Source organism: Pangasianodon hypophthalmus, chromosome 26 (genome assembly GCF_027358585.1).
Source record: "Pangasianodon hypophthalmus isolate fPanHyp1 chromosome 26, fPanHyp1.pri, whole genome shotgun sequence".
NCBI lineage: Eukaryota > Metazoa > Chordata > Actinopteri > Siluriformes > Pangasiidae > Pangasianodon > Pangasianodon hypophthalmus.
This window is the reverse complement of record NC_069735.1, coordinates 7624828-7639196: the sequence shown is the minus strand read 5'-3', so window position 1 is coordinate 7639196 and position 14369 is coordinate 7624828. Positions and strand designations below refer to the sequence as shown.

General features: G+C 38.2%; 1 protein-coding gene across 2 annotated transcripts in view; it reads right to left on the bottom strand.

The window, feature by feature from the left end:
• The window catches only part of LOC113537233 (FERM and PDZ domain-containing protein 4-like), a 74129-nt gene that overhangs the window by 53197 nt on the left and 6563 nt on the right, over nucleotides 1–14369 (bottom strand). The window contains exon 1 of one of the 2 annotated variants that reach the window (XM_053230169.1): nucleotides 12800–12976. The exons of the other annotated variant lie outside the window; for it this stretch is intronic. Coding sequence (XP_053086144.1) covers nucleotides 12800–12843 — 44 coding nt within the window. The 5' untranslated portion in view covers nucleotides 12844–12976. Of the gene's footprint in view, nucleotides 1–12799; nucleotides 12977–14369 lie in introns of those variants that run through there. 2 annotated transcript variants of the gene reach the window in all.

The following is a 14369-nucleotide window of genomic DNA, read 5'->3' as shown; positions in this document are numbered from 1 at the left end:
GTCAATGTCACCACCGTGTCTCCTGAGATAAGTAGATGCTGCAGAGCATTTCTGTTTACTTCTCGCTTGGTAAACTATGTCACATTATACTAGAGGTAACTGACCTACAAAGTCAATTATCATTAAGCTCTAAAGTAAGTAAATCATAACTAAAGTAGTCTTTATGTCTGCTGACACTTATTGGAATAAACCTTTATAGAACTTTATATAGGATTATATGTCAGTTGTCACCAAAGCCAGTTATAGCTATAAGTGGTACAAGCACTTGCTTAGGGCCCCCAAAAGAATGTAGGATTTGGCAATAAGGTGATTCAGGCTTTTGCAGGGGCTCCCCTTGTGGTCTGCAACTTGAGAGATATGATCTGGGATGGTTGCGGAATGATTGGGCTGTGATTGGGGGAATAATTGGGATATGATTGGGGTGTGATTTGGCTATGATTTGGCTGTGATTGGGGGTATAATTGGAGAATGATTGGGCTGTGATTGGGCTGTGATTGGGGGTATAATTGGAGAATGATTGGGCTGTGATTGGGGGTATAATTGGAGAATGATTGGGCTGTGATTGGGGGTATAATTGGAGAATGATTGGGCTGTGATTGGGGGTATAATTGGAGTATGATTGGGCTGTGATTGGGGGTATAATTGGAGAATGATTGGGCTGTGATTGGGGGTATAGTTGGAGTATGATTGGGCTGTGATTGGGCTGTGACTGGGGGTATAATTGGAGTATGATTGGGTTGTGATTGGGGGTATAATTGGAGTATGATTGGGGTATGGCTGGGATATGGTTGGTGTGTGATTGGAGTATGATGGGGAATGACTGGAGTGTGATCGGGAGATGTTTGAGTTGTGACTGGGGGTATGATTTAGATGTGACTGGGGCATGATTGGAGTATGATAGGGTTGTGATTGGGGGTACGATTGGGGTATGATTGGGAGTATGACTGGGGTCTAAGCAGAGTGTGATAGGGTTGTGATTGCTATAATTGGGGTATGATTGGCGGTTAAAATTGGTATGATTGGCAATGAATGGGGAAGGGAGCCCAAGTAGGTTGTTGCTTAGAACCCTCAATCATTCAAAAACAACCCTGGTTGTCATGAAGAGTGTTTGTAAGTGTCATGTATATGTCAGGTAAACTTCTTTGACAGTATTCATCATTCTGTTTGTGCGGTGTATCAATACACCTCTAGAAAGTCGGGAGAAATTTGCTTTCTCAATGATCTGTAGATGTTTGGGAGCAAAAGAGGTATTTGGATAAATAGTAGGCTCTATTAAATTTTAGTATAAATTTTAGGCTATTGGAAACGCTTTCAGGGTAGATGAACAGGGAGTGCCTACTCAGGAATCAGGAAACCCTGCTTCTTCAAAGGTTCTTTGGATAGTTAAGCACTCTTGGTGTCCTCAAATTATCTTCTTGGGACCCTCTATGATAGGCAAATACTCTAACGTTCTACATAACACCTTTAGGGATTCCTCTTGACAAACCCAAGAACCATACACATGCAAGATTTTCATCTGTAATGCAACAGTGTGTTTAACATTAAATAATACTGCAGTTTCAACCTTAAGACAAAGCAAAGGCAAAGCACTATGCCAAAAGGAAAGCATTACGTTGCTATAAAACATACATAATAACCAGTATGAACCAGCAAAGGATGTCCAGAGTAAATTCAAATATGTAATTACACTATGTTGGATAAATTAGCCTATTATAATACTTGCTAAGTAACTGGTTCATATAGATTTTTATGCCACCCTCTCTCACTATTGTTTGAAACCAGCAACAAATTCAATCATTGGATGTACTGGATGTAAATACTATAAGTTCAAGAAATTTAATTCTATTGTGTTAGATTTTTCTGACTCAAACTTGGCCTTTGTTCCTGCCAAATATCACTTTAATAAAACAATGTGTCACTAACTAGTAAAATGTATTCATTCTTGAGCCTTTCTCCACCCTTTTTCACCCCATGTAGTTTATAAACTGTGGCAGTAATTCGTTTAAGGTTAAAGTAATCAGGAATGTGGGTTAGAGAGACCATGTGAACTAAACCTAGTCATCTAAACTACGCTTAACTAAAAGATTCCTCAGGGCATGTTTGATATCAATCTAATCCATATTTCATGGTGAACAATGTGGTGACATCATAAATATCATATAAGTTTAGGAAATAACATTTACAGTATATGTTGCAATGTTATGCAATAATTGCAATTCTTCTCACGCACACACACCTACACCCACACACGTAGATACAGAGACCACCTGGTCTTCATGAGAGACCTTTTGCCTTTGTTCTCACAGACTCTGTAATCTTAGACTAGATTACATTCTCATGTACGTTGATAGAAACCTCTGTGCTAACATAATGAGTGTTTAAAAAATAGGCTATATAAAAGCCTCTGATGTAAGAATGTCATTTTATAATGAAAGCTTTGCATGAAGCTGTTTTAGATTAAATACAGATGTAACACTGAGGTATTACACTTCTAGCAATAACTAGAAGATTATTCTTCTTCTTTATGAGGCAGATATTTAACTCATAAAACTAAAACATGCATTTAACATTCGGCTGCACCTATTTCCATCCTTGGTCATAGGAGAGCAGTGGACTAAGATAATATCACTTTATCTTTTAGTCCTACACCCACTGCAAACCGAATGTACTGTATGTACACTGTATGGCCAAAAGCATTTGGACACCTGACATTCACACCCGTGTGTGTGTGTGTGGTTCTTCCCTAAACTGTTGCCACAAAGTTGGAAGCACACAGTTCTCTAGAATGTGTTTGTATGCTGTAGCATTATGATTTCCCATCAATGGAAATAAAAGGCCTAGCCCAAACCTGTTCCAGTATGACAGTGCCCATGTGCACAAAGTGAGGTATATAAAGACATGATTTTAGTGTCAGAGAACTTGAGTGACCTTCGCAGAGCCCTGGCCTCAGCCCCATTGAACACCTTTGAGATGAACTGGAATACTGAATGTACGCCAGGCCGTCTTGTCAACCTCACTAATGCTCTTGTGGCTGAATGGGCACAAATCCCCATAGCCACGCTCCAGATCTAGTGGAAACACTTCTCAGAAAAGTGGAGGCTGTTCTAGCAGCAAAAGGGGGGCAACGGATTTTTAAAAGTGATGTTCAACAATCACGTCTGGTTGTGATGGTCAGCTGTCCACATACTTTTGGCCATATAGGGTATTATTGTAGTATTTGGGATCAAGGATCTATTATATACAGTACCTTAACATACATACATATACTGATATAACTATATGACAGTGTGTGCTAAACTATAGTATTGTGTGGTATTTCACACTATAAGACACTGAATGGTATGTAAGTAGGGAGTCATATCAGGGCCGTAACATGTTGCTTTTTTTCCAACCGGCTTCCAAAACATCAAAAACATGCCTGACTACAGAGCTGTGCAGGACTGAAGGAATCATAAAAACCCTTTGCTGAGGAGATATTATGCAAGCAGTCAAAATAAGTCATACTGTAGTTCCCCATCTGGCACATAACCTCTGTACGGTTGAAAGGAGACCATGTTCACTATTCTTATTGCAACTGATAACAAATTTCTGTGCGCCCATGAATCAAAGAGAAGTAAAAGCCGGGAGGAGGCAGAAAAATGCAAGCCATACTGGGGAAAAATGGAAACCTTTTATATGAGAAAGATGCCAAGCTTTGATCTGGGGATGACACTTTCTTTTACGCCACAGATATTTTTCGCAATGGTTCAGGGCCACTGGCTCTCTGAGCGTGCACCTGCTACTGGTGGTGGTATTAAAAAGTGTCTGCATTGGACTGGGAAAAAAAAAGAAAATCTACAAAAGACATGTGAAAAATTACCCAATTCACAATTACATAATTACTGTGCAACCATTTAATATTTTAACAATTGATGTGATTCGTCTGATGAATTGATGACATTTCTTAATCCAACATGATTAGAAATTGTGGTTTTGAAGCATGAAGTCTAGTTTATATTGCTAATGAACATCAGCTGAACATCAACACAAACTCATTTATAATGTTTTCCCTTATAAATAATTGTCATTTGAGTCACTATTAAATTGCAAATGTTCAATATTTTATGTATTCACACTCCTATTTATCTCTATTTAGCTCTTGATTGTACACCACATAGAAGAGGACAATAAGTTTCATCCTTTCTTTGTGAAACAAGAAAATAATATATTTAAGGTCACTGAACAGTGTGTCGGAGACAAGCGCATTAGCATGTAGTTTGGTATTCTCCTTGGCACAGTGAAGCACCAAGCAGTTTCAAGGTTGAACGGGTAGACATGCACAGGAGTCCTAATCGCACTTCCTAAATAAATCCTAAATCCTAAATTAAAAAAAAAATGGTATTAAATAGTTTCTTCTCTGAAACCTAAAAGAAAGAAAATGTGTTCGGCATGAAGCCTGCTTCAAAAGATGCTAAATGGTAGATACCATTTAAAAATCATGCAGAGACAGGTCAAGAGCTTCAGTTAATGTCCACATCAGAATGAAGGAAAGGTGTGATCATGGCATGGATATTGGTACCAGATGGGCTGGCTTGAGTATTTCACAACCTGATCTCCTGGGAATTTCACCCAACAGTCTCTAGAGTTTACACAGAATGGTGCAAAAAATGAAAAACGTTGAGTGAGCGACAGTTGTGTGGGTGGAAACGCCTTGTTGATCAGAGGAATATGGCCTGATGTCTTTGAGCTGCCTGGTAGGATATAGTAACTCATATAATCACTCTTTACAACCGTGGTGAGCAGAAATGCATCTCAGTATGTACAAAATATCGAACCTTGAGGTGGATGGGCTACAACAGCAGAAGACCACATCAGGTTCCACTCCTGCCAGTCAATCTTAGACTATCACGGGTACAGGTTCATCGAAATTGGACCAGTTGAAGATTAGAAAAATCCTGGTTTTTCCAGTCTTCGGCTGTCCAGTTTGGGTGAGTCTGTGCCTATGGTAGGCTTAGATTCTAGTTCTTGGCTGACAGAAGTGGAGCCTGATGTGGTCTTCTGCTGTTGTAGCCCATCCACCTCAAGGTTTGATGTGTTGCATGTTCTGAGATGCTTTTCTGCTCACCACCATTGAAAAGAGTTATTTGATTTACTATAGACTTCCTGTCAGTTCAGAGCAGTCTGGTCATTCTCCTCTGATCTCTCTTATCAGCGAGGTGTTTCAGCATGCAGACCTTCGGCACACAGGATGTTTTTTGTATTTCGCACCATTCTGTGTAAACTCTAGAGACTGTTGTGTGTGAAAATCTCAGGAGATCAGCAGTTTCTGAAATACCCAAACCAGCCCATCTGGCACCAACAATCATACCACGGTTAAAGTCACAAAGATTATACTTTTACCCTATCCTGATATTTGATGTGAAGCTCTAAACTGAGCATAAACTGAAGCATTGTGCTGCTGCCATGTGATTGGCTGATTGGATAACTTCATGAATGTGCAGGTGTACAGATGTTCCTAATAAAGTGAACGGTGAGTGTACACCCATATGGTAATGTATACCGTATACAGTAGATGCAAGATAAAAGATATACTTGATCTCCCCCTTTCAACTGTCTGTGTTTCAGTCTAACAAATAATATGCTTTCCTTTACATATCCCTCCTGGCACTGTACAAACTAAATCATACATTTGCATTTCTCATGCCACAAATCCGAGCTGCAATTTTCTCTCGCAGAATGCCTAATCCCCCAGATGACACAGACTTTACTCCACTGAGATTCAACTAACTCAGGTTAATACACCACAAGTGCTGGGGGGACATATTGTGAAAAGACAGCTAAAACTTAATTATATGGTACTATTCTTGTCTTCACTTTGACTGCGCACACATTTGTCAGATATTTAAAAAATCCTAAAAGTGGAACAATATACATAGTGTACATTATTTTTTGGAAACGTCTCTAATGCCACTGGAAAATCTAGTCAGTCCAGTATTCATAACTTATTTTATAGCATACATAATACTTTACAATGCTTAGCATAGCATTATATAAAAAGTACTATAACCTGTTTGAAAATAACACCTAAATCCTGTAAACAGCTTTTATAATGCTTTGTAGCATATTCTGTATTGAAATTAAATTGCATTCACATTAAAGCCTGTAATGACCTGGTGTAAAAGTGTATATCATATGGGTTTATGCTAGGCATTATTAGACATCATGTATGCATGTATTTATAATACATTATGAATACTGGATTTATAGGAAGTATCACCAAAACGACATCTTTCTTTATAAAATGTTAAAATGTGAAAGAAAATTTGTTGTTGCTGTTGTTGTTTTATCTGTGTCACATGACCTCCATCTTGCATCTGCCATCAGGAGGTTTGTGTGTCCAATCCAAAATTATTCTCATAATAAAATTAATTCTCATACTCAATATAAAGTTATGATTTACTTAAGCTTTATAGTACAATTCCAACTGCACTGCTAGACAATCAGAAGAAATGTCCCATGTCAGTCAGAAGCACTGAATATTACATCCACTAATGAGCAGTGAACAGAGTATGGAAAGAGAGAAATAGAATGTATACCATTTAGTGTTTTTTCTCATGTTTCTTTATTAACACAAGTAACAAAAGATTTGCATTTCTCTTTCTGAGTATGATATAAATATTTTCTAATAGCTTGTATACTCAGAAATTTCCCTTTATAACAGCATTTTCTTCTCTTTCTTCTCTTCATATCTCTTTTTATATCCCGTGAATAGCTTTTGGACCTGTCAAATTAGGCCTGGACACAATATTTTCCTGATAATTTTGCCTTATGATATAGACTATATACGTGTTACATGACACATCCATATTTAATTTTTATCACTGACATTTTTTAAAAAATAAGTTTGCAAAATACAGGTACATTTTCAATTTTCCACCCGGAAACCATGGGGGCACAAACTTTTAAGTGCCAGAGAACAAGATTGTGAGAATGGTTTTACCTCTCTCAGATGTACAGATAACAGATGGCATGTAGAGGGGTTACTAGAACTGGTCATATATCACTATATTCCAGTGTAACTGGGGATAGTGCAGCATCCACAGAAACTATGGAAAAATCCATTATTGGACTGTGTGTGTGTGTGTGTGTGTGTGTGTGTGTGTGTGCACCCTGCTCTACTTTCAGTAATCTTAAGCTTCTGCTCCTGGGCTCTGGAGTCTACCCGCCCCTCCATCCCTGCTGTCCACACGTGAATACTAAGCACACTCATCAATAAGAAGGACAAAATGTGGTAGCGTCAGATACCGAAGAGCAATGCAGCATAACGATTTATCACTGTTTCCTCTTAATGCCTGCTGCAGCACCTCGGTATTGAAGTGGCACATTATATTAGCCCCTTGAGTTCTCAGGTTCACATATGTGTAATAAATCTGTAAGATACTGAATTATACTGTGTAATAGGAGTATGCATACACAGTGCATGAATGATAGCAGCAGTTAATAGCATGTCCTTACATTTTGATACACAGCATATTATGTGCAAACAATGATGAAGTCTTTCTTTGTCTTTTATGTGCATATCTACAACGATTTTAGAAAAAGTTATAAGTTTATAAGGGAAACCAGCACACATTAATAAAATGTGAGAACATGATACAAAGTTCCAGCATCAGGTCTGTTATGGAATGGTGTCAGCAGTTATACAGGCTAAAATAAATCACACATTACTCGCTTCAGAAGTTTGAAAAGTTTAAGAAAATTGTTGCTCGTGAAGTAAATGACATTCCATCGGAATTGTTACAAAACATTTTACAGTAATCTAGGACCAATTTCACTTCTTGAAATATTATAGTTAATGCCATAACAGAAACAGTACACCTGGTCTCTGAAGAGATTTCATCAGATAACTGTATTTCACAAGACTACCGTTGTGTAAATGACTCCATTTCTCTAGAGGAAGGCAATTCCCAGGACTCTTTCTAGCACACCTAGTACATAAGAACAGCAATATCACTGAGAATAATTGAGAATACAAACAAGAATAATTCAACCATGTGAACGCCCCTTATATATAAAGGCCTTAGTATCACAAAAGTTTTTGTGCTTGCCTGAAGTGGAAAAACTTTTCTGCTTATTTATAGAGAAGATGCCTTTTGTAAATAAATGTTAACATTGTAATGTGTGCAGCAATAACACATGTATTAGTCTTACTTGTTTGTCAAATCTTAGTCATATTTTAATAATTTTTTATTGTTATTTTTAGTCTAGGTTTAGTTAACAAAAATCTATTATACAAACTATCATAATCCTATATACTATCAAGCTTTTGCAACAACATATTTCCTCACTATTATGGTTTCATGATAGTAATGGCGAGTTACTGAAGATTTTTTTAGCCATCCCTTTCAATATCACAGTTATCCACTGCTTATTACTTATATGTGTAAACATATTTCTCTGTCAACATGGTCGGAGTGATAATGCTACCTATCACATTTTTAGGCTTTCATGCAGTTATTGTCTGGTGAACAGAATAATGGGAGTGCAATCGTCAAGAGACATCCATGTGATATTGTCTTCAAATTTGGCCAAACTTAAGTATCTTCGAAGACAGCTGTCGACAGATCGGATAGGATTATCTTTATTATGTAAACTCTGCGTGTCAAGGTGTTTCATATGACTGATTACTGGCACATACATAAATGTAAAGAGTTTTTGAGTATTTAAGGAGCAAGTGGTGAATTTCTACTGGGACAAAGTTGAGAGAAAAATACTGAAAATTATTAAACTCATTCTATCAAAGATTAAGGAGATATTATGTAGTGAATCTGTACAAACACAGTGAGGCTAGCCAAGAGATTTAATTTGTGCAACGTCTAGCCCAGACATTTCCCCTCCAACTTATCCTCTCTCTCCATCTAGAACCATGGTGGAACATATTTCAGAAGTGACTTGATCTGCATCCGAGAAGAGGATGAGTGAAAGACAGTGTTCCTTACCACCTCAGGCCACTATGAATATCTGGTCATGCCATATGGCCTAGTAAAGGCTCCTTCGACATTCCAGGCATTCATCAATGAAGTCGTACTTGATTTCCTGAATTCTCAGGAATAATCTACACAGACAGCATCCTGATCTACACAAATCTGAGGCAGAACATATCCTGCAGGTATGAGTTGTCTTAAAAAAAGCTCACCTGTGAAATTAGAAAAATGTGAATTGCGTAAATCATCAGTCAAGTTCCTAGGGTATGTCCTGGACAAGAAGAGAGTGGAGATGGACCAGGGAAAGATGGAAGCAGTCACACTTTCTTGCCAACTTCTCCAGACCCTTCATTAGAGGCTTCAGCACCGTGGCTGTATCCCTAACATCTCTGCTGAAGGGGAAACCTAAGAACCTGCAATGGAATCTTGAAGCACATCAAGCCTTTAAAACCCTAAAGCAGAGTTTCATGACTGCCCCTATACTGTGCCACCCAGAACCTTAACTACAATTCATTGTGGAAGTGGACGCCTTGGAAAGCAGAGCTGGGGCAGTCCTCTCCCAGAGACAAGGTAATCCCCCTAAAATTTACCCTTGGAATTTTTACTGCAGGATACTAAAGCCTGCAGAAGGAAATTATGATGTGGGAAACTGGGAGCTCCTGGCCATAAGGGTAGCATTGTAGAAATGGTGACATTGGCTCAAGGGCACAAAATATCCTTTCATCCTCCTGACCATAAAAATCTTGAATACATCAAGTCTGCCAAGAGGTTAAACCCTGAGCAAGCCAGGTGGGCCATCTTTTCTCCCATTTCTACTTTAAACTCATGTAGCTCCCCTGTTAAAAATGTTAAAGATGATGTGTTGTCCTGGATCTTTGAAGGTCTTCAAGCCAAACCAGACCCTAAAACTGTCATTTCAGATTCCTGTTTTGCAGTGCACAGGACATTCAGCAAGCTCAACAAGATGACCCCACACTACCAGAGTGCCCAACAACTAAGGTATATCCATGCAATGGGTCCATACCTCCCTCAGCTGTGGACACCCAGGCATTTCAAGGACGTGGAGAATACATTTTGGTGACAAGACAAGACATTGAACAATATGTAAAAGCCTGCTTAGTGTGTGCACAGTCTCAAACATCCTGTCAGCTGCCCACAGGACTCATAGAATCACTTCCAATTCCACAATGACCCTGGTCACACATTGTCTTGGATTTCATCACCGAGCTTCCCCGTTCACAAGGCAGGTCCACCATCCTCACTGCAATCACCCATCAATCGTGTGAGTTTGGAGCCGTTTCTAGGATTGCTATTCTGTGTATGACCTTGGGGTTCATGGACAGGGTAATCACTGCAGCTTGTTCCCGACCCCAATACTGCCCTTCAGTCCCATGTGAATTACACCATTTGTACCCATGACCAATGCATGAACATGAATTTAATCCCCCAATGCAATCATAGGAGCTTTGGAGCCATTCAATAATACAATTGACCTTCATGCAGTAGTTCCTTTCTACTATGGAAGACTTACTTTGCAAACGTGCATTGATTACAATGAATTTGACCTGATCTAACCTTTAGCATGACATGGAAATAGTTTGGCCCATTTTGTAAATAATCTGTAGTCTGATAAAAAGTGTGAGTGGTGCCTTACAATAGGCAGACAGCATTCATCAATGCTTAAAGTACTGTGTCTAAAACTGAAAGTAGAAGTATAGAGGGAAAAATCTACTTGAGTAAAAGTGAAAAAAGGATCTACATTTAAAACTACTCAAGGATTCAAGAGAAAAAAGTAAATATTTTTAACCAATGTAAAGAGCTGACCATAAATTCATCATGACTAGCATGACTAGCTACTTCGCTAGGCAATTAGTCATAAGGAAAATATTCTGCTATTACAGACAAACCTAGAATTTGCCTTGCTGGTTAGCTAATGTTGAATAAGCATTTTGGAATAAATGCTATGGATATTTGAAACAAAAACTTGCTAGATAATTTAACAAGCAAATTTACAAAAGTTGACATTTTACTTTGAAGGTAAAAATGGAAATGTAACTAATAAAAAGCTTTCTCTTGGAACTTTGCTTGAGCAAGAGTACAAGTATTCTATTGAAATAATACTTGAGTAAAGTACAAATCATCCAAAAATAGTACAAGGTACAATTACATAAGTAGTTTCCACCCCTGCTTGGGTTATGTTGTATGTAATGCAAAACCAAGTTCCTGTTTCAGAGCCAGATTCCTGCAAACATTCAGAAAATCCTGAAGAAAAACTGAACACAGTAAGAAGTAAAAGTACATTTTGTCCCAAAATATATTTTGTCAAATTTGCTTTATTGGTATATACATTATATGGCCAAAAGTTTGTGGATACCTGAACATCACACCCATATGTGGTTCTTCCCCGAAACTGTTGCCACAAAGTTGGAAACAAACAATAGTCTAGAATGTCTTTGTATGAGGGAGCATTAAGATTTCCCTTCACTGGAACTGTGGAGCCTAACCCAACCATGTTCCAGCATGACAATGCCCCTGTGCACAAAGTGAGATCCATGAAGATATACTTTGCCAGGGTTGGAGTGGAAGAACTCGAGAGTCCTGCACTGAACACTGACCTCAACCCCACTGAACACCTTTGGGATGAACTGGAATGCAGACTGTGCCCCAAGCCTCCTCGCCCAACATCAGTGTTTGACCTCACTAATGCTCTTGTGGCTGAATGAGCGCAAATCCCCAAAGCCATGCTCCAAAATCTAGTGGAAAGCCTTCCCAGAAGAATGGATGTCATTATGAATGCAAAGGGGGACTAAATCTAGAATGGGATGTTCAACAAGCACATATGTGTGTGATGGTCAGGTGTCCACAAACTTTTGGCCATATAGTGTATGTGAATGCTGTCTAAAATCTACAACAGAGATCTAAAGCAGATTTTCAGGCATTGTGCCCATGCTATCCCAATTTTCCAGATGTTTCTGCTCGTTGTGTAACAGTTAAAACAGGTCAGACAGGGTTAAGCTGTAATCTGTGACAATCAAAATACAACAGTGTGAAGTGGATAAGCTTGGTAGGTGTGCCTTAATACAGCCATCCAAATGATACTCTGATCTAGTTGGACTGGAGATGCAAAAATAAGGTGTTCTGGTCAAGATGTGGTTGTATGAATATGGAAAATGATCTAGATATGCCTAGATATGAGGTGTGGTGGTATGGGTGGTATTTTCAGTCCGAATACATTGCGATGGTGAACTAGTTCCACCAAAGTAAACAATTTAAAAACACAGCCTGAGATAATATATTATATATATATATATATATATATATATATATATATATACATATATATATATATATATATATATATATATATATATATATTTGTCATATACATATTACATACATGTGATGTAATATAGTGAAATGTTTTTCCTTAGTGCCTTGTCCCACAGTGCCACAAAGATACATAATAAAAACAGAATATAATAAAATCTAGTAGACTATATGTAAGAAAGTTTAGCAGCCTTTAGAGGAATGAAATGTAGAATATGAATATGCATAAATAGAATATGTTTAAACAAAAGAGATATATAGAGCTGTAGTGTGCAAAAAAATTGTCTCATAGTGCAACTGTTTCTGTATAGAAATATACAGAGCTGTACAGTGTAAGAGTTTTTCTGTAGTGTGCAAAAAATTTGAAAAAAGATATTTAACAGTAACCAGAATTTTGACAGAATCCTGAGAAATTTGCCCACACAAATAGCTGCGACACATATCTGTCACAACGTCTGCATAATAATAGAGCAGGTGTTGCCTTAGGAGTCAACGTTTACTTTACTTACTGAATGATGGTGAAGACCCCCAGCTCATCCCTGCTGAGATCCATGCCTGATGCTTAGAAAAGATCTTGCCTTTCTTTCCTTTTTCTTTCTCTTTTATTAAGTCCGTTTTCTCCCGAGTGCTCAGCGCGCCACTGCAGTTGATGGATTTAGCAGGGGCATCTGGGCCGGGTGGGATAAACGGCACACACATACATTAATTCTGTGTGAGTCAGAGCAAGTGGCCTCAGGGGCACACATCCCTTCCATGTTCTATTACTGACACAATATTATCCCACTCTGAGTAAGGGAGGGAGAGGATCAATGCTTCAACAGCTGTGGCCTCACAGACAACAAATCTGCCACTGTGCTGTGTTTATGAGAGAGAGAACAAGAGATTGTAAAACCTGAATGGATCTGAAAGCTGTCTTCCTTCATTGTGTATATCTGCTACATTTTACACTTTGGACACAGCAAGATTTGTCAAGGTTACTCGACTGGTTTAAGTAGGATAGACAAATAGAATGACCTGCCCAGCAAACCTGACTGAAATCTAATAGAAGTGTTATTTTGTGTGCTTCTGTCCTACTATTACCTCTTCATTCATTCATCTTCAGTAAGGGCTTTATCCAATCAGGTGGATCCGGAGCCTAACCCAGGACCAGCGCGTGTGTAGGATATTAGTTTTTTTTTTTTTTTTAAATAATTTTTCATTATTTTTCAACCACATTTGAAGCTTCTTGAGAAGGCCTCAGTTTTCTCACATGTGCAATGGAATGTAGCAGACAGTTATTGAGAGTTGAGACATTAAGAAGGGATAATGCCTGAATATATAACCTTCAATTAAAAAAAGTGCCTGCTTGCATCTTTTCAAAGAACATAAGAAGGTTAGAGAAATCTACCAGGGCAGGAGGCAGGAATACATCATGGATGCAGTCCTGCATACTATTACCTCTTATTTATTTGAAATATTTGATAGATATTTTTAGATGACAAGACTGAGGTTTACTATGAATGACTGTTTTACTTTCTATGATTGAAATTACTCTTACAGCATGTGTAAAAGTACCTTCTACTCTAGATTTAAAAAAGTTTAAATCTATTCTATTCTGATCTTTTTGTCCCTCTGTAGGAAACCTTAAAGGTTTTATAAAGAGCCCTATGTGGCATGACATGCTGTTATAGGACAATAATCAATGGCAGGGTGGTGTGATGCACCACAAAGTTGATTATTTCCCAATAACAGCACATCCTGAAGCATTAATTTCTCTTATACCACAGCAATATACTAACACTAACAGTATTTAATTTATTAATGAGCAACACATCATAAATATTATCCATTTATAGTTCATTTTAAGGTTGTGGAACATCTACAAGACATGTTAGTTCCTGTTATTTATGTTACAGCAGCTATAAACTTTCATCCGCTCATCAGCCTCTCTTTTATCTCTCTCATGAAGTTAACAAGACAAAAAAGACACGTTATGTCATGTTACTGAGAAACCTGGCCCTGTAAAACTGGTGGAATTAAGCTGTGTGTACTTACTGAACCTCTGCAGCTACGCTCTTAGGAAAAATGGTTCCTTAAGGG